General features: G+C 34.5%; 1 protein-coding gene across 1 annotated transcript in view; it reads right to left on the bottom strand.

The window, feature by feature from the left end:
* Positions 1 to 22,530, bottom strand: part of LOC137614911 (diacylglycerol kinase eta-like) — a 773,025-nt gene that overhangs the window by 95,832 nt on the left and 654,663 nt on the right. Inside the window, exons 18-19 of the mRNA XM_068344565.1 lie at positions 509 to 598; positions 213 to 326 (exon numbers count right to left, since the gene is read on the bottom strand). Of these exons, the coding sequence (XP_068200666.1) occupies positions 213 to 326; positions 509 to 598 (204 nt within the window). The remainder of the gene's footprint in view (positions 1 to 212; positions 327 to 508; positions 599 to 22,530) is intronic.

Here is a 22,530-nt window from a genome sequence, read left to right as displayed (position 1 = left end):
GCATTGAGTGCAATTCCGGGCTGCAATTTTCATAAAGAATTTTTTTTTCTGGAACAGCTGCAAAAGCATACTAAGAGTCTGAAAATGTACCAACCCTCTTCTAATTCAATCAAAAAGCCTAATAAGATTAAATAGAATAATTTTCTCATTACAGTCACATTATCAATCATAAGAAAATCTTGGTTACTTAAAACTGCAAACAGTGTCCTCACCTCCTCTTCAGAATGAAAATGCATCAAGTTATCTTTTTCATGCACATGTTTCAATGTATCATCTAACTGGGTAAGGACCCCCTGCAGGCTCTCTCTTATAGACTGGTTCATGATCTGTAGAGGAAACAATAATGTTTTATTGTGATGTCATAACTTTGATTTTGCTAATATTCTGCCTTTTTTTCATAATCAAAGTAGTTACACAGAATGATAAAACACATATTAGGTACATGCTGAATTTGTATGAATACTGAAACATACTATTTGGTTATACATTCTTTAAAAATATTACTCACCGTCGAATCGTCCTTTAATATAGTATTTATTTCCATGTGTAAACTCCGTACACTGGTGACCAGCTCAGTAGCCAACATCCTCAAATTTGGCTGGAAATTAACAACTATATTATTACTTGCATAAAAATATTTGGAGTCTAAAACCAACAAAATAACTGTTAAATTATTATTTTAAATACACAAGGCTTTGGAAAAAAAACATGTACCATACATTAAGTAGCTTTTTCTCTCGTCGGCATAGCATTTGCCATAGCCTTTTTCATAAATTAAATTACAGCACCCAGTCTACCAGTTATGATGTGATATTTGGAATTGGCCCAGCAACTTTATGACTGGTTTAAAGGTTATAGCAAAAGTCACACAATGCCCTAGAGACCAAATATATACAATAATCCTTCTCATATCAAAACCACCCCTATCACCCTTCTCCCATAGCAGCAAATTTCTATGGGAAAGCCATATCCACACAAAGTAGGGAAAATAAGAATAGTGGACCGAAGGTTGATTAACAATGGCACTCCCTAAATGGGAAGAAGAAATGCTTCTGCTCTGTTAGGCTAAGTACAGTAGCCAAACACTATGCCTATATTCTGATTAGCTCAAGACTCAAGGACAATATTTTATATCTTATATTCATTTACGTTACTAACCTCTATATGACTAAACAATTACATAACAAGAACTTAATGATGATAATAAATATGAATACCATTGCTACCCACATCATTGTAATGATTTTAAGCTCTTGGGACATACTTAATAATCCTCCCTTAGAGGGATTATTCCTAACAGTAGTGTTAAACTTCAAGTGAGCAATCAAATGTTAGGAGTGAAATTGATTGGCTTAAATCACAGTTTACCACTTTTATAGCGTAGTTTTCAATTTCATGAAACTGACTTTTTCTGATTACTATAATAATGCCTCGCTAAACTATAGCATAATGACTAAAAGCAAAACTATCAGCCTAACGCATTCTACATAAAATCCTTGACTAACTTATTCGTTTAAAGGTTTAAAAGCCGCTCATGAATATGAGAGACAAGGGATAGTGACATTGCCGCAGCTAGCAGGAAACTGACCATAACATATGACCAGCGCCCAAGCCCCCTCTCCACCCAAGCTAGGACCAGGGAGGGCCAGGCAATGGCTGCTGATGACTCAGCAGGTAGGCCTATACGCTCCCCCAAACTCTCCATCCTTAGCTCACAAGGATGGTGAAGGTGCACTCAAGGCTGACAGGAATTTAATCCAGAGATTGTTTGTGGCAGCCCCGAGTACACTATAAGAAACTATCGTGTTTGAGTGAGACTCGAACCCTAGTCCAGCCAGCACAAGGCAGAGATGCTTCCAATAGGCGACCATAACCTTTAAAGTGTAAAGTATTTACCAGTAATAATTCAGTGACAGTTCATACTGTTTAAAAAATTCCAAACACGATACATTTCCTTGATGCACTCTACCCTTTTCATTTACCTCCCGTAGATTTTGGGAAAAGGTATAGGTCATGTGGTCAGAATCTTCAATAGTGAAGAATTTGGTTTACCGTAATTCCAATTTTCACCTAATACAATCGAAATCCGGGATAGATGAACGGGTCATGAACTCAGATTCATTATCCTTTCTTCTGACTGCCATTTTTTTTTTTTAAACTGGGACTGATTATCAATATTTATTAACTGTAATTCCAAGACGAATGAATTGACTATGATCTAAAATTGTCTTCGGCTTTTGCTCACTAAGATTAAGCAATGATGCCACTCACAATAATAAAGATTCACTTGATCTTTCTAACTTGATTGTTTTTCTAATCGATAAACACTGGTATAGGAATACTGGGGCCATGAATCACATAATTTAGGGTGACTTGGAGAGATGAATTTTGATGCTTATACTAATGTTACTAGTTTCAGCATTATTACAGGTGGTTGTTAACGACGCAATTCCTTCACGAGAAATATTGAGTAATTATGGGTGCTAGTGCCACCGAAGTGGGGGCGTTAGCATGTATATACTATGATAGTCAAGAGTAACTCAAATGATTTTGATAATTCTAAAATTTAGTAAGAGGAATGTTAAAAAATATTTGCTAGGTAATTTTTCTCAGAATCAAGAAGTCAGGGAAATTACTTGATGGATGATTAGGATTCAGAGGCCAGAATGTTTTATTTTCCTAATGAAAACTGTTGGAGTCAAACCCAGGAAAAATTACTTGAACTAAAAGTAACTGTTCAGTCTTCTATGTCTGCCTTGTTAACTGTTTAATTGTTTTGGTATATTTTAAGCTAAATCAATGACCAAGACTGCATAGAATCCTATGTCTGCCAGTATGTTATTGTTGGTTACCAATTATAAGCCCTAAGAATGTCAATTTACAGAAAAGGATAGGCTATCATTAAACTCCCTGTATAAAAAGAGGTGTTCAATGGTGAGTATACAGAATACAAGGTGTAATTATCCAGCTCCAGGGCAATATACTTTAAATTCAAAAATAGCTGTCTGGTATATACAATAATAGTATGAAAATGAAAAAACCGGAAGAGGCTGTACATTAAGGACCTTAATATTCATAGGCTGTAACAGGCTCGTAATTAAGCACAGATATGTAAATAAAATAGATGCAAGTTGTGAAGTACAATTTACACTCTAGAACAGCGGTCGGCAACGTTCAAAACTTCCTGGACCACTAAATGCATAATTCTAAATTTGTCGGAGCACTAACATGAATTTAAAAAAAAAAAAAAAATAAAATGTATATGTAACTATTATGGGCACTCGGTAGAGCGCATACCTCCACCGCCTCTTTTGTCCTGAAAAAAAAAAGCTGATGATGATGTGGGTATTTGATCCCCAAACAATTATAAGATAGGCAATTGAATTGTGCACATTTGACTCTAGTTTCATGTAAATCAGATAAAAATTGGCCACGATTTGGGGAAAAAGATGTTTTTACCTTTTCGTTACCTTTGCATTGTTTTTTAATTCAATCACTCCCTAAATCTAATCGAATTGTCCTCGGATCAAGGCCAATCCTCACACCAAATTTCATGAGATTCGGTTAAATAGTTTTTGAGTTGTGCGAATCACAAACACACAGACAGACATACAAACAAATAAATACACAAACAAAGGTAATGACATCACTATATCATGTTGTATATCACAAGATAGGCAATTGGATTATGCACATTTTGGCACTAGTTTCACGAAAATCGGATAAAAATTTACCACGATGTAGGAAAAGGACATATTTTACCTTATAGTGACTTTCACCTTGACCTTTGAACTTAATCACTCCCAAATTTACGTAAATTGTCCTTGGATCATGGCCAGTCTTCCCGCCAAATTTCGTGATTCGTTTTTTACCATTTCGTGACCTCGGCCTTGACTTTTGACCCATTCACTCCCAAAATATCATCAAAGTGTCTTTCGACCATGGCAATCATCATACATAATTTCATGAGATTCGGTCAAATACTTTTCGAATTATGCTAATCACAATCAAGAACACAGACATGGAAACGTATCTTTATCAAAACATAACTTTCGCTGCAAAGAAGCTGGCGAAGGTAATAACAAACGGAGAACTTTCATTGTATTAATATTAAATGCAAGTATGTTATATAAAGTTCGTTTAATTATTACCAAAAATGAAAATTTAAAGTTTGTTTAAGCATTACACATTTTTAGTTAGGTATTTACTTATGCTTATTTGAGATAATCTTCAATTACGTTACAGCAAGATTTTGACATTCCGAGATCGGTGGGGAGTCTTAATTTCTGTGACAGATATAAATATCTTTTCACACAAATATGTTGTTAAAAATTCAATAAAAATTCCTTGCCTTTCACGGAGTGAAGAGTTTTCACATTTTATGGATAGTCAAAAATGAGGTCTTCATGAGGATGACTGGAATTTAGATTTTTGGGACTATAATAGATCGACGAGGCTTTCTTTTTCATTCACGCTTAAATGTTTAAATTTATTTTTAATGTTTGCTAGAAACAGATCTATCATCCGCATTTTGCCATGCTTGGGGTATTCCTTTGTGTTACAAGAACACAAAAATTATGTCGATGACTGCAAGTGCTGTTGAATGAAGTGCTATCATACAAGAAGCCTTTGATAATGATGTCTTCAGCAACCATTCTTTAAAGAACATACTTTGTTTTGCATATTTTAATGTATTCTTTGAAAATATTATGCGGTTTCATTAGTTCAGTCTGCGTGTTTTGATTGCAAGTGACTTTCAGAACACACAATAAAAGAATCTTAAATAAATCCAAATTTCATCATTTCATTTCAACTCCAGTTCGAATGTTTTTTCTAAAGGTGCTTAACGAGGACTGTGGATGCTCTGATTCATTGAATAGGTCACGGTTAAGTGAAGTATAAATATTATCCATAGTTATTCTATCTTTGGTTTTATTAAAGAAATACAAAATGTTTTCTTACTTTTCCTTGCTAATTATGGGTCTATTATATTCTATTTTATTTGAATCTGAAAGCCAAAACATAAATATAATTGGTAATTTGAGCAACAACTAGTTACCCATCGTGTTTGATAACTTTCACATATAACTGTTGCCTGGCTCCTGCTGAAGCAGGAAAGGTAGGTAACTGTGTTCGATACGGTTATGAAACAGATAGAGCATGTTCCGTTTTATGTAGGCCTACACCACATCAGGAAAAATTCATTTATAAAGTTTAATTTATTGTGATTAATATTACTGTTAGTTAATTGATTCTGTTCATTTCTGGCAAATGCTGTATTCAAAATTTTAATGTTAAATCTGCCTAAAATGCTAAATTTGCAACACTGGGTTCTCTGTCTTCGGTGCAATTTGTATCAGGGTTTCCTGAAGAGGATTAAGAAAACGAAAATGGAAATATCCCAATTTTCTGCGGACCACCAAAATTTTCTTCACGGACCACCGGTTGGCGACCGCTGCTCTAGAATACTGAGTGAATTAGCTTAGAATATGATACTTAGGGAAATAGGAACCATAAAACACTACATACAGACATCAAGCAGTGCCGTGGAAATCTTACCTGCGAGCATCGAAGGGTGAATAAGCGACTAAGGATGAATTACAAAACGGCATTTATAGCTAACGATCAACTATTTCATTTTAATTTTCTTCCTTTCATTGTTAGAAATGCTCCAAGTCATTTTTATAGAGTAATGATGGCAGTGGTGTCTCCCTTAATTGGCCATATCTTGTTTATTTAGACAATATCATAATTACAGGGAAAATGTAATGGTATGAAAATAAATTTATCAAGGCGCAAATTTTCCTGTAAACAGGTTGAATTTTTAGGTCATATAATAAGCTCAGAAGGTGTCCAACGTTGCCCTAGTAAAGCAGAAGTTATTAGAGATTTCCCCAGGCCACGTACCCCTAAGGAAGTAGCTGGGTTCCTTGGCCTCGCTGGGTATTACCGTAAATGCATAAGAGGTTTTGGAGAGATAGCAAGACTCTTGGATGCTTTAAAGAAAAGAAGAAAGGGCCTTTAACCATTTGAAAGTTTATTTAACTAGAGATGAGTTACTCGCATATCTTAGATTTGATGGCCCTTTTTTTGTGACAACGAGATGATAAAGGTAGAGAGTGACCCATTTGTTTTGCTTCCAGAGCATTAAAAGGGGCAGAAAAGACTCCATAGTACATTCGATTGAGAGGCATTGGCTATTCTTTGGGTTCTAGAGAGGCATTGGTTCTTTTTATTAGGTCAACTGAATGAGTTGCAAAGTGATCATCGTCCCTTACGTGATTTATTTTACAGAGACTTCACGTCTAGACAAACAAGATGGATTGAAAGATTGTTAGAGTTTAACATAAAGCGGTTTGACCACATAGAAGGTAAAGCTAACACGGTAGCTGATGCCCTCTCTAGAAGTGCAGTAATAAAAGTAATAATTACGGCACACACAAGGGATGAAGAACGAACTCAAAATATTGAGGGACCCCATCAAAATAGAAAACGAGATGTGAATTCACGCGAGGAGCAATCAGGAAATGTGATCCACTAGCGAGAGAGAGAGAGAGAGAGAGAGAGAGAGAGAGAGAGAGAGAGAGAGAGAGTGAGAGAGAGAGAGAGAGAGAACATGAATGTGTGTGGGTGGTAGAGGCCATGACCAGGGGTGTCTAGAATAAGTGCCCTGATGATGCAAGTGTGATTGGCCTAGGAGGTTGGGGCATGAAGGAAGTCCGAGAGGGATAGAAAAAAAGAGGAATGGATGGAAAGAGTGCGAGCAGTGATTTAAGTGAAGTCATATTGTTACCCATCATTTCTGAATGTGCCTCGTGAGAATTTTTTTTATGGGAATGATATCTTACATTGGGGGAGGGGAATTTTGTGCACGGGTAGTTTTTCCTCCCTCTTCAATTAATTGAGCCCTCAACATTGTACATGCGGGACTATATACAGGGCATTTTGGGATTGATAGAATATTAAGGAGAGCACATAAATCCTTTTTTTGACTAGAAATGAAAAAATCTATGGAAAATTATATAAAATGTTGTCATGCTTGTAACTGTTTCAATGAACATAAGAACACACGCTTACCACTGCATAAGCGACATTTCTAGAGTTGATGAGTAGGATTTTTTTCCCTGCTGTTGTTGTTTGAACAGACCTCTTTTCTCCTTTTGATGTGTTCTAAATAAACTTGATGATAACAGTGTGTTCTTATGTGAGTGCTTAATGTAAAAGTAAAGTGTTGCGATAATTTTGATGAGTGTAGCAATACGTATCACATACTGCTGAGTGAACCTAAAAACAAACAGAGAGAGGTTAAATAAGTCAGGTGTGATCTGTCAGGCAGATGCTGTATTATTGATGAATTTATATGATTCCTGGTTGCTGGGATCGGGGTAGTTCCCGAAGGGCCAGTAGCTATGGGATTAAAGTTCAGCCTCGAGGAGAGGCAGTGTTAGAGAATGTGTGGATGTGAATACCTTATAATTTGTTAAGAGTTATAAGAGAAGGGCGGGAAGCTGAATGATTTTCTTAGGAAAAACAGCTAGAGGTCATCGATTGTTAGTTAAGAATGTAGTGTAGTAGTGATTTTAAAAACGGCGAAACGATGGCGGTGAGTTGTATTGTGAAATTATGCAGTAAACTTGGACAAGTAAAGGGGGGATGAAGGAATATCTATTCTTACCCCTATCCCGTCTGAAAGGCCCGTATTGCCTGCAACCAGAGAGAGGTTATTGATGAGGTTGTGTAATACCGATATTGATATGATTTTTTTTACTTTGGGTCATAAGAAAGAACGGGTAAAATAATTTTTTATATATTGTGTACATTTTTACATGCAATATTTTATTTCTTTTTATTTTGTGTGTGGAATGTGCCTATTTTTTTTTTTTGGGGGGGGGGAAGATTTCCAAGTATATATTCTATGTTGCATTTCTGTCTATTATATACCATGCCCTATTCTGGATCGGAGTGTCCTCCATATACCATAGTCTAGAGAGGGTGAGTGTGCACCTCCTCCCGGAGTGAGGAGCATAGGGCAGGGGTAGTAATGTCCCAAGCCTTGTATAAAAAATATGTAGTGGTATATGTGTTTTACACAGTAAGATCAGTGACCTTTTTCAAGAGTACTATGACTGTCATATATTGTTGAGAACTCTGTTATAGGCGACGTGTCTTATCTCTGATAAATGACGTGTTTTAAGCCAAATGGTAAGAGTATATTTCCATCATAATGGAGATTTCCACAAATCTGGTTATTTCAGCAATATTGACAGACCAACAATATATGATTTGCTCAGAAGGACTGACATTAGCCTACCACTCAAGCGCTCACATAAACAATGAGGTACACACACACACACAAACACACACACACACATATATATATATATATATATATATATATATATATATATATATATATATATATATATAGATATATATATATATATATATATATATATATATATATATATATATATATATATATATATATATATATATGTATATATATATATATATATATATATATATATATATATATATATATATATATATGCCAGTGACTTCATCGAGATTTAGGGGGGCACTTCCTTCACACCCAAATTTCTCTTTACTCCACCAAGTTGCTAATCCACCTATATAACCATTGCCAAACATTGATTACTAAGACATACCACCTAGCACGGTGAAGTCACTGGAAGTAGGGTGACGGACTGAGTTTAAGGCGATTGACAAACTGTCTCTTTGGCTTCTACTTCTCCTGCCTGGGGGTAGATCTTACTGGAATTAGTAAGGACCGGTAAGGGTCACTTGCCTTAGTTAGATAGGCACTGCCCATTACAAGGCACTGGCTATTCTTTGATGAATCTAGCCAATGAATCCTCTATGGATTTAGTCAGTCTATGGAAAGCAAAAATTACAGAATAGCTCCAAGTCCCGGGTGTAGCATGCGGCTAAGAGTCTCCCAGTTTATAAATCCTAAGGAAAAATTGAAAATTGGTAATAGGAATGATACAACCATAAATCAGATAGGGAAGTTACAACAAGTGGAGAATGGAATCATGGAATATGTTTTGGATATTGTGGCCCTTAGTGAAACACGTTGTAAGGGGATTGGTAAAGGAATCTTAGACGAAGGCAATATATATATATATATATATATATATATATATATATATGCATATATATATATATATATATATATATATATATATATATATATATATATATATATATATGCATATATATATATATATATATATATATATATATATATATATATATATATATATATATATCTACTCAGGAAGAACAGATGCAGTTAGGAGATATGGGGTAGGGATGATGATGATGACACCAAGTTCTGAAAAGGCATTAACGGAATGGAGAGCTTTAAGTAGTTGATTGTTACTTGAAGAGTTTAAATCAAAGCAGTGTAATATGAGTATTATAGTTTGCTATGCACCAACAAATGATTCCCCTGATGAAAAGTAAGATGAATACTATGAAGAACTGCAGAGTGTAATAGATGAGATCCCAGAGAGAGACATGAAAATTGTGATTAGTGACTTCAATGCAAAAGTTTGAAAGAATAATAGAGGTACAGAGAATGTGATGGGGTCACATTTTATAAGTTTTTGTTCAACAAAGAGCATTGAAGATACTCTTTTCCAGCACAACGACATCCACAAATATATATGGACTTCACCATGAAGCGATTAAAAAAATCAAAAAGATCACATGACTATTGATAGAGAGAGAAGGGGGACTCTGAGAAAGCAGGAAGCTATAGAGGTGCAGATATTGGTAGAGATCACCAGCTTCTTATTGCCACAATAAGCACCCAACACAAATGTAGATAGAATACCTAGGTTTGATAAATCTAAGCTTCTAGAATATGAGTACAGGGAAACATTTGCAATTAAAAGTAGAAATCGATTTGCAGTCTCAGAGACTTTGAGATATGAAGAGCAGACAATTAATGAAGAATGGTGTGATATTAAGAACATGTATCAGTCAGTTGGTAGTGAAGTTTTGGGACATGCAGTTGCAAAGAGAAGACCATGAATAACGAATGATACTTGGGAACCCATAAAAAAAGACAAAGACAGAAATTAATTGTGGAAAGTTTTCGAGGAAGTTATGAAAATTACAAGGCAGAGCATGCTAAGTATTCCAGTATTGATAGTGAGGTTACAAGAAAAGCCAGGAATGACTAGATGAATATTTAGACAGGAGAGCAGATGAGGCTGAAAAAGCTATGAATTCAGGGAGCGACTATGCTGTAGGAATTGCTCATAAAACTATAATTAATGAAATTTCTACGGGAGCAAAGAAGAAGAAACATATACCCATCAAAAAGAGAGAAGGATTTGTTAGAACAACAGATGATGAAGAAAGGCAACGTTAGATGGAACACTTTAGTGAGGTCATGAATAGGAGATATAAAGGGAATAATTTGACTGATATACCTGAAGCTGAGGAAGACCTTGCTGTGCTCATGAATGAATTCAGTGTGTTTGAAGTCGAAGCTATCATTAAAAAACTCCAGAGATGGAAAATCCCTGGATATGATGGAATAACTGCTGAGATGATATTGACCGAAAATTAAGTGATTCCCAGATTACTGACAAGATTATTTTGTAGAATGTGGCGCTAAGATGCAAAGCCTGATAAATGGGAGCTAGGAGTATTGGTGAAAGTGGCAAAAAAAAAAAAAAAAAAAAAAAGAGATCTGACTGATTGCATCATACTTACGTCAGTTTTCATGAAAGTATATACTATGCCCATTCTAAAGAAACTAGAGAGAAATATTGAAGAAAAGCTGAAATGACCAAGCAGGATTTTGAAAAGGCAAAAGTTATACTGACCCAATTTTCATTTTAAGACACGTGGTACAGCAATATGTAGAATATAGAAATCCACGTTTGATGGCATTTGTGGACTATGAAAAAGACTTTGGTAGTGTGCACTGCGTTATTATGAAGTTCCTCTCGAATATGTAAATTTGATTAAGTCTGTTCATGAGCATAGCAAAGGCAAAGTTAATGTTAGAGGAGTAATATAAAGAGAATTTCCAGTGGAAAGTGGAGTCCTCCAAGGGAATGTGTTGTCACCTATGTTGTTTATCCTCCTCATGGATTTTGTAATGCTTAGAACAGTTGGGGATGGTGGAGAAAGACTGGACTGGATTGGTAATAGGAAATTAGAAGACCTAGAGTATGCTGATGATACTGTCTTTGTTAACAGAACACCACAGAATTTGCAATGCTTGCTTACCAAAATGCATGAAATATCACACTAGGTTGGGCTAAAGATAAATAGAAGAGAGACAGAGATGATGAGAAGGGAGATTGCAATGGAAGATGAAATATCATTGGAAGGAGAAAGGATTAATAAGGTAAAATCATTTAAGTATTCAGAAACTATGATCTCCAAAACAAGGTCTTTAGAATTAGAGTTTAGTGAAATATTGAACGAAAACAATCAGGCAATGGCTAGTTTAAGTAAAATTTGAAAATCAAATCACCTGAAATTACATATAAAAGGCAGGCTAAATGTCAGGATTTAGAAAAGGTAGAAGTTGCACAGACAAACTTTTCATTTTGAGACATGTTGTACAGCAATGCGTAGAATATAGAAATCCCCTTTTGATGGCATGAGTGGACTATAAAAAAGCCTTTGATAGTGTGCACCGGCCAATTTTATGGAGAGTCCTGCGTTATTATGGAATTCCTCTTAAATATGTAAATTTGATTAAATGTGTCCATGAGCATAGCAAGTGCAAAGTAAATGTTAATGGAGTCTTATCACATGGATTTCAAGTGAACAGCGGAGTACTCCAAGGGAATGTGATGTCACCTATGTGGTTTATCCTCCTCATGGATTTTGTAATGCGTAAAACAGTCAGAGATGGTGAAGAAGGGTTGGACTGGATTGGTGATAGGAATTTAGAAGACCTAGGGTATGCTAATAACGCTATCCTTATTTGCAGAACGCCACAAGATTTGCAAAGCTTCCTTATCAGAATGCATAAAATATCACATGAGGTTGGCCTCAAGATAAATAGAAGAAAGGCAGAAAAGATGAGAACGGAATATGCAATGGAAGATGAAATATCATTGGAAGGAGAAGGGATTATTGAGGTAAAATCCTTTAAATGCTTAGGAACTATGATCTCTAATAAAGGATCTTTAGAATTTGAGTTTAAAGAAAGATTGAAAAAAGAAAATCAAACAATGGCTAGGTTAAGTAAAATTTAGAAATCAAATCACTTGAAATTGCATATAAAATCAGGCTATATATCAGTTTATTGAGATTGGTGTTACTGCAGGGATATGAGTCGTGGCATAACAATGAAACAATATCCAACAGATTTTGTAGATTTGAAAACAAAACCCCGAGAAGAATATTGGGAGTTAAATGGCAGGACAGGATTAGATATGAAACTATAAGTGAGATTATTTGAGTGCCATATGTGGATGAGATCATGGTGAGGGGTAGATGGATAGTTTGAAGACCCAGGAGTCTATGAATCGTAAAGTAGGAGATGATGAAATGAGAAGTCTTAATTAAAAGATTAGGATAGAGACGACCAGCGAAATCTAACCGAGGCCTTTCGTGTCAATAGGCGTGGGACAAGATGATGATGATGATATACATATATATATATATATATATATATATATATATATATATATATATATATATATATATATATATATATATACACACGCATATATATATATATATATATATATATATATATATATATATATATATATATATATATATATATATACACACATATACATATATATTTATATATATATATATATATATATATATATATATATATATATATATATATATATATATATATATATAATATATATATATCCGTTATAAGTTGACTGCAGGACAAAGGCCTCAGACATGTCCTTCCATTCGCATTTTTTATAGTCCTATGCTCTATACTTTTCTCATTCTCCAAGGACCCATTATGTTATCTTAATATCCATCGATTATCTGTCATTATCCTTGTAAGTTCTCCCAATATCCATTTCTTTCTTTTACATGATACTAGAATAACCTCTACTTTAGTTTTCTCTCTTATCCATGTTTCTCTTAGCATTATTCTCATAACAGCTCTTTGAGTTGTAACTAGCTTATGTTCTAAGGCACAAGTTAATACTGATAGTGACATCTAACTAAATGCCTTCTTTTCAGATATAGCGGCATTTTATTTATTTTAATCTCATTTTGTTTACCAATAGCTCTTCATCCCATGCTTATCCTTTAAATTTCTGTCTCACGTCCTGGAGAAACATGCTGGCTAAAGTATGTGTATTCATTAAAAATTTCTAGAGGATCGTCCATAACCCTTATTTGTTGTCTTTCTGTATTTCTATTCAAATTTATCTTAGTTTTACTCATATTTATTCTCTGTTCTACATTTCTGCCATCGCTATTTAAATCTTCTATCATCAATTGTAATTCCTCCCACAATTCACTAAAGAGAACTATATCATTTGCAAATCTCAGGTTATGAAGATATTCTGTATCAATGTTTATGCCTACATTTTCGCAATTTACATTTATAAAAACCCTCTTCTAGGCATGTGAATAATTTAGGAGAAATGGGGTCTCCCTGTCTAACTCCTTTCTCAATCAGAGTTTTCTCACTATCTCTATGTAGTTTTAGGATTTCTGTATGCAAAATTCAACTATTCCTTGAAGTCTTTGAAGGGGTTTCATTCGTGCTAATGTTTTGACAGAATCAAAAACTTTCTCATAATATATTAATGCCATACATAGTGCTTTGTTATACTCCGCTGATATTTCCATTAGCTAGTTAACTATATAGATATAGTCAGTTGCTCAATATCCACTTCTAAAGCCTGCCTGCTCTCTTGGTTGATAAAATTCTACCTGTCTTTCTATTCAGCCTAATATGATCTTTGTTAATATTTCATAAATCACTGACAGTAAACTTATTGGGTGGTAATTTCTCAGGTCCTTTGTATCTCTCTTTTTATGAATTAGTATAATGATAAAATAGAGCATTCTTGCAGACAGCGAGTTTTACTACTATGAAATCTCCCCATTTATTATTAAATTGACTGTTAGGCCACCTTCTGCTATTTTGCCTCTTTTCATACTTTTAATGCATTCTTTACTTGTAATATTACACATGGTACCGGCTTAGCTGTTACATTATTTCTATCGGTAAAGTTATTTCTTATATCACTATTGTATAGCATTTTATCAGTTCATCTCTTTTGTTGATAATATTTCTATTTTCCTTCTCTAAAGCAACTTTCTGTAGGCATCCTGTTCCAAGTTTTTTTTTTCATAAATTTAATGTTTCTTACTTTATTTAATGTTTCCTCAATTTGGTCTGATTGTGTTTAAGGGTTCTTAGTTTGTTTATTATTTTGGATAAATCTGCAAATTCTATATCCTCTCTCTGGGATTTTACCCTCATTTCCAATCTTTTCTTTATTGGCTTAATCTTTTCTGATAGGCTTCCTTCATCTTGTTTAGGAACTTTTCCACTTATCTCTTGTGTTGATTTCAACACATTTTTTTTTTTAAATCAGTTCATTTCTTCTTAACTTGATCCCATTTTATCATGTAGCTGGGAGTACCTATTTTGTATTGGTAAACTAAACTCATCTGATTTTTCTTTTATTAGAGGAGTATTTATTTTCTTCCTTAAAATTAGTTTTTCTCTATGTTTCTTTAGATCTATGCAAATTTTACTTCTCACCATTGTATGGTTGCTTGATTTTAACTTATTTAACACCTACATATTTACCTAATTTAACTTCTCACAGAGAATAAAATCTCTTCTTATTTTGTTTGATCATTAATTCTACAATTCTATCACTAGTACTACAAAATTCTTCCAAATATATGTATATATATATATATATATATATATATATATATATATATATATATATATATATATATATATATATATATATATAGTGCCATGTATATATTACGTTTATGTATATTATGATATTATGTATACCATGTCTCCGTTCTCTGTAATTATGTCACTTGTATATATTTATTCTTTTAGTGGTACTCCTTCTTACCACTAGGTTTGTAACACTTGTTTTCCTGTGTTGACCTTTTGTATCCTTGCCTATATTATCTTTTTCGTTACTGTTCGTCATTTAAGTGTCATTGTCGTTCATTTAGTTTACTTTGGCTTGTAATATTTTGAGGAGGGCAGAGTCGCTCTCCGTCTACCTTAACGACAACATATTCTGTATACGCGGTGTAGGACAATCATCTTCCTATTGTTAATGTAAGTCAGTGTTTTTTCTTTTATTTTGTGTTTCATTGGTATATTTAATTCAGGTGTTTGTTTGTGTGTTCGATCATTGGTTCATATATTTGTGTGGGTTTAACTTGCGAATTGTTTTCTACAAACGTAAATGTCAATGTAATTGCTTGTTATTTCTATTACTAAATTATTATATTTTGTGATCTGAGTTTTACACGTTCCTTCATTGATTGATATTTCTTAAATATTCTTATTATAAGCTGTAACAGGCCAGGCTAAGGCTTAGTTTAAAATATTTATGTATATAAATATATAAATATATAAATATATAAATATATAAATATATATATATATATATATATATATATATATATATATATATATATATATATATATATATATATATATACACATATATATACATATACATATACATATACATATATATATATATATATATATATATATATATATATATATATATATATATATATATATATATATGTGTGTATGTGTGTGTGTGTGTGCGCGTTGTGTTTTATGGGCTCTTTAGAATTAATATATGATGTATTTGTAACAAAAATCCTTTCACATTTCACAGTAAGACAAAATCTACAAATATAATGTTTTATCTAATATCTAGAGCCAGTAACTTTTTCAAAACACTTCTTCACACTACTTTTAACTAGGGCTTGACTGACTAAACGAAGAAATTACACTTTCATATAAATGCCAATAATGTGAAATTTACAAATACATAAGTATTTGGAGATTCATCAATCAATTTTTTTTTAAATTGATGAAAAACTGCAAGGATTTTTTTTTTAAATTGATTATGGATTATAAGCTTCATAGGATCTCATGACTAATTCCACCAGCTCCTCCTCTTTTTAATAAAGTATGCAGTCCCTCACCTGAAACAAGACTAGTTTAATGTCATTTCTTCAGGGAGCATTATCACTTCTCAATGCTGCCTAAAACTTGAAGATTATTTGCCCCCTCAGAAAACATAACTTGTAAACCCTGTTGACCCAGATTAGATTTTCATTTATAATTATTATTATTATTATTATTATTATTATTATTATTATTATTATTATTATTATTATTAGGTAAGCTACAAAACTATTTGGAAATGCAGGATGCTAAAAGCTCAAGAGCTCTAACAGTGAAAAATATCCAAGTGAGGAAAGAAAATAAGGAAATAAATAAACTACAAGAGAAGTTATAAACAATTATCATAAAATACTTTGAAAATATTAACAATAACATAGCTGCTTCTCATGACAATTTATGGCCTCAATGCTCTAACATTCTCCCTGGAATGAGGTACAGTAGTTTCTGTACTCCCCAATATGTTTCACTCTGTGATAAAGTGCACAGTTTCAATATTGTAGCAGGTTTGATACTGCATCTACAGCACTGTCCTTGTTTGTGCAACCCAGTGCAAATTGTGATTCTTACTCATTTGAGATTATCTAGACATGTAAACCACTTTACTCTCTGATTCCATTACCTTTGGAGCAGCATCATTCCTCATAACAACGTGCATTCTTGTGGTTCCAGTAGTCTCTCTGCAATGAAGTAGTTTCTAAACTTTCACCTCGGTTATTAACTCCTTGTACATATAAATTTAATTTTTTATTGATTTCTGGCATCTCAAAACTGAAGATAACGTCTCTCAGGATAGGTAGGTTTCAGGAAAAGATGAAAACTAGAACTAGGTATGGTGTATTTCTGCCGTCGAAAAACTATCTATAACATCCCTGGATAAACAAAACTTCAGTGGGTTTCAGGAAAAGATGAAAACTGCCACTATGTTGTTTCATTCAATCTGACAGGTGGTACGCGTTGATTTTATCAATGCATTATGAGCTGTCAAAGGACGATGTCTTTATTATCGAAGCTTTATTTTGAAATTTTGCGGGATTTTCTCTTATTTCTACAGCTTAGTTCAGTGATGTAGATAGATTCTTTAGCCAATCAGCTTGCAGCTGAAGAAAAGAGTTGAAAGATATTCTAATCGCTTTGATTTAAATTTTCTTTGATAATTAGGTTATTAATCTGTGGTTTTAAATTATAGTGATAAGGTATGAAGATTAATTGATTGAATATCAGTTATCTGATGTCAATTGTTATAAATAAAGAAATAAGTAAATAAATGGTAAATCAGTTTAAAACAAAATCAGGAACATCCTTATAACGGTTAGTCTTCAAAAGACCAGCTTCTGGAATAAATTTAAAAATACCACTAGTGTGGTACGACACATCATGCCCGAGAATCTTGGCAATGATGAACCTGCCATCCTCACCTCAAGCCTCAAACGGGTATCTATTTCTTTCGGTACTCTAAGTAGGGAATTCGATCAACAAATGTCTCGCTGTCAAGGGTACCACACATGGTTGGTGTTGGCCATTTAGCAGAAACTTGTGGGTCAACCCAGTGTGACCAATGCGGAGACGACAAAGAGACGTCGCCCACTTTCAGGTCATCATCTTATATCTACAAGGAGAAATGACATTTGTTATTTCTCTCATTTTATTGCCATCTAGACTATCCCAGTGCTGTTGCCAATTATTATAAAACAGTTTCTTGATGTTAAGTAGAAAATCATTACAGGGAATGGGATACCTTCTTGGTAGCAGCTCGGATGAGGCATTCTTTGCCAGTAAATCTGCCTCATCATTCTCAGACACACCTACGTGTGCAGGAACTCAACAAAATCGAACTGATATACCTCTCAGTCCAATAATAAGAAGCCACTCTAAAATCTTTAAAACTAAAGGGTTACCAAAATTAAAAACTTCTAAATGTTGAAGGACACTCCTTGCATCACTAAAAATAGTAAAATTACCCTTCTCCTCCAAAGCTATTTTCTCAATAGCAGTTAGTATGTCATACAATTCGGCAGTAAATATGGAAGCTGTTAGAAGAAGTGCACCTCTACAATTAAAACCATTACTATGTACTCCTAAATCCAACGCCAGCATCAGATTTGGAGCCATCAGTATATATAAAAGTTGATTCCCATGTTCTGCAACATGTTCAATAAAAAGAGATCTAGCTTCTAATTCAATCATATTCTTTTTAACACCAATAAAATATTTACAAAAAGATATCTCTGGTAATTTCCATGGAGGGCTTGATGACATCTTAAATGGAAGCACCTTACTTCTAGTTATATCAAGACTGGTCAATAATTGTTTCACCCAAAAATCAAAAGGCTGAGGAGATTTAAGTGGCATCTCAAAGTATGTTGAGTGCCTTACAAGGCTTGCAGTTTGAAATGCTAAAGAATTAGGGACTCTTTGCAACCTGAACCAATACCGAACAATAGAAGACTTCGGTAAACGTCTAAAGGTAACTCTCCAGTGTCAACAAGGAGGCTTGGGATAGGTGAAGCTCTAAAGGCTCCTGTGGCTAATCTGATACCAGTATGATGTATAGAATCTATAATCTTTAGTCGACTTGTGGTAGCTGAGGAGTATATTTGACTTCCATAAACTAATTTTTGAAAAAATTAAGGCCTTGTATAATTTCAAAATAGTTTTGCAGTCTACTCCGCATGATGTATGCAACAAAACTTTTAAAAGGTTCAGGGCTTCAAGACACTTCACTTTTAAAGCTTTTAAGCGAGGAACCCATGTAAGCCTACAATCAAATATCAATCCTAAAAATCTAGCTTCGCTTACACATGGGATCCGTTGACCTCTTAAGTAAATATCGGGGTCCGGATGTACTCCCCGAATACGACAGAAATGGACAACACTAGTTTTGTTTGTGGAAAACTTAAATCCATTCATATAAGCCCACTGAATAATTTGGTCAATTAAGAGTTGTAGTTTTCTCTCAATCATCGACATTCTAGATCCAGCAAATGATATGGAAAGATCATCTACAAATAGTGTTGAGAGAATATCTTGAGGAATAACAGAGCATAGCTCATTAATTGCTAGTGCATATAGAGTTACACTTAGCACACTACCCTGTGGAACTCCTTCTTCCTGACATTTTCTCTCCGATACAGTTTCCCCCACTCTCACTTCAAAAAATCTATGTGAAATGAATGACAGAATGAACGATGGTAGCTCTCCTCGTAATTCACAATTATGAATTATTTTAAGAATACCAAATCTCCCTGTGGTATCATAGGCTTTTTCAAGGTCAAAAAAGACTTACATGGTGCTGTTTGGAAAGCAAAGGCTCCACAAATAGAGGACTCAAGTCATATTAACACGTGTCGTTGAATGCATTTTCCTAAATCCACACTGGATAGGTGATAAAATACACTTCTTCTCCCTCCAGGTACACCACCAGTCTTGCATTGATCATCTTCTCCATGATCTTACATAAGCAACATGTCAATACAATTGGTCAGTAGATTGATGCTAAAAATTTATCCTTACCAGGTTGTAAAAAGGCTAAAATAATGGCTAGTCCCCAAACACTTGGATAACTATGATCATGCCATATCCTGTTAATAATACTCAAAATAAATAACTTTGTATTAACAGGTACATGTTTGATCATGGCATATGGAATTCCACCAGGACCAGGGGCTGTATCGTTGCAATTAGCAAGTGCGGATTCAAATTCCCTTTCGGTAAAAGGATTATTGTAGGATTCCTTCTTTTCTGTTGCAAAATTTAGTATTTTACATTCTTCACTGCTTCTATACAGGTAACCAGGAGCTACTTTACACTAGCTTGATACATTTGAGAAATGATCAGCCATGCATTGCTAACCTCAGTTGCTCCAGTCACATACTGACCATTCACCCTTAACACTGGTGGTCGGTTGGGGGTGAATTTGCCTGATATCTTTTTCACTTTCCTCCACGCAGAAGATGGTGATGTTCTACTGTTAATGGAGGAAACAAAAGACACCCAAGACTAGCGCCTAGCTTCTTTCATGGCACGACAGAGCTTTGCTCTCCATTTCTTGTACATAATTAAATTCTCCTCAGTACGACGTCTGCACAATCAAGTTAAAGACTTTCTTGTTGCTCTGTACAGGGCAGTTAGTTCTGCAGACCACCAGGGGACTGGTCTTCGTTTGAATAACCCTGTGGTTTTGGGAATTGAATTGACTCCTGCTGTATGGAGAGTTCCATTCAGCAAGTCTATGGCATCATCAGTATTCTCAAACTGTTCTGCATTCCCTTCAATTTTGCTCAGCTCATGAAATCTATGCCAGTCCGCCTACTGAAAATTCCATCGTGGTGATCTATGTACCGGTGGACCATAATTGGTGTTTATAATGATTGGTGCATGATCACTGGTATGCCAATCATGCAATGTCTTCCAATCAAAATCAAGAAGGCAATTGGAACTTGCAATTGATAGGTCAATGCACAAAAAGGTACCTGTCTGACCGTGAAAGTGAGTGGGCTCTCCTTGTATCAAGTAGTCCCACATCTTCATTTTCTACAACTGATAATATAATGTTGCCCCTAGTGTTTCCTAAAACACTGTCCCATAATGGATGTCTATTATTAAAATCCCCAAACAAGAGAAAAGATTGAGGGAGTTGTTGAATCACCTCTACTATATCATTATACGAAATGTCATTGGGGGCAAATAAAGAGAGCAAATCGTGTATTTTCTCCCTACATCTATTTGTACAACCACTGCCTGCAGAGGGCAGAGGGATACAAATGGGTAAGGATATTTGGGGAACATCTCGGCGAACATATGTAAGACTTCCACCATGGCTACCTGTTTGTTGATCGTGTAGTGTTCTATAGCTAACATACTCTCGAGGACATGGACTATTAGCATCAAGCTTGCTCTCCTGTAGACATACAACTATAGGGGAGTGCCCATGAATGAGGAGCTTATGTTCTTCATAATTGGCCCTTAAACCCTGACAATTCCATTTCAAAATTGAGAAGAAAACTATGGATTATTTCTGGAAGACTTCTTGAATGAGGACTTCCCATTTGTAGTCTTTGATTTAACATTATTTCCTGTTGGCTTCTTTAGAGAGGGTCTTTATAGATTAGGTTTCACATTTGACTTTTCAATGTTCTTTAATTGTTGAGAGGGATGATGAACCCCAACTTGAATTTTTGATTGATGCAAGTTTGTTGAAGGTTCATCATCTTTTTCAGATAAACTATCGTACCTATTTGCTATAGGTAACTTTGCATTTCTCGTTGGAGGGGAGAGGGATGGTGGTTTCCCTCTTTTTCGATTGAAAGGTGGAGAACCATTTGGCTCATGTACCTCCATTATGGTAGGTATACCCAATGGCTCTCTAGCAAGGGATTTCTCCCCTAAATCTGGCTATGATGCTACCCATGATGAAAGCCTTGGGCTTTTCATCCGAGGGGTGGCAGATTTAGAGGAAGGAGGAGATGCCTTTTTGACAAGTGGCACCGAATTTAAAGTAAGAGGCACGCTAACAGTCTTAGGAGGTAATTTAGCAATATGATGACGTACATTACCTATTCTAGGTGGTGTAATGTTTTCTATATGTCCTGCATCCTTAGATTGAAAGGCTTTGGCATAACCTTTAGTTTTTCTTACAAGTCGCCTAGCATATCCTACACTGATATGCTTTGCATCTGATTTCTGAACAGCAGCAGCTTCTATTTCATACAGAGGGCATATTTCATTAGTAGCTTTATGATTTTGGTTACAATTAGAGCACTTTGAAATAGAATTACATGATCCATGCTCAGGATCCGAACAATTTTCCCAGATCTTTTCATTTTTTAATACTCTTGATGGATGTCCAAATTTACAGCAATTATAACACTGTAATGGTTTTTATTTGTAGACACAAACTGGAATCCTCTCATTTTCGATGTATACGTAAGAGGGTACATCAGGGTATTGAAATGTTAAAATAATCATAGTGAATCTTGGAATCTTATGAACCTTCCATATTTCTCCAGGGCACATATCTAATATTTCTTTTTCATTAAATGCATAAAGATCTATATTAAAAATAACCCCTCTACCATAACTGAAATTCAAATGCAGCTTGATGTCTACCACTAAATTTTCTTCCATCTTAATATTATTTAGGATAATAAACTGTGTTCTAGATTTGGCATGAATTAAAATGGATTTCTTGGCAAATCTAGAAATGTCTCCATGCTCTATAGTACCTACTTTTTGTTATATTAGTTTACTAAATTTAAAACAGTTGTATTCTTCTTTATTTGAGGTTGCTATAATCCACATTGGTGGTTTAGGTTCTTTCACTTAGTGATTTTGTTTTC

Source organism: Palaemon carinicauda, chromosome 21 (assembly GCF_036898095.1).
Source record: "Palaemon carinicauda isolate YSFRI2023 chromosome 21, ASM3689809v2, whole genome shotgun sequence".
Lineage (NCBI taxonomy): Eukaryota > Metazoa > Arthropoda > Malacostraca > Decapoda > Palaemonidae > Palaemon > Palaemon carinicauda.
This window is presented reverse-complemented; position numbering and strand designations above follow the sequence as displayed.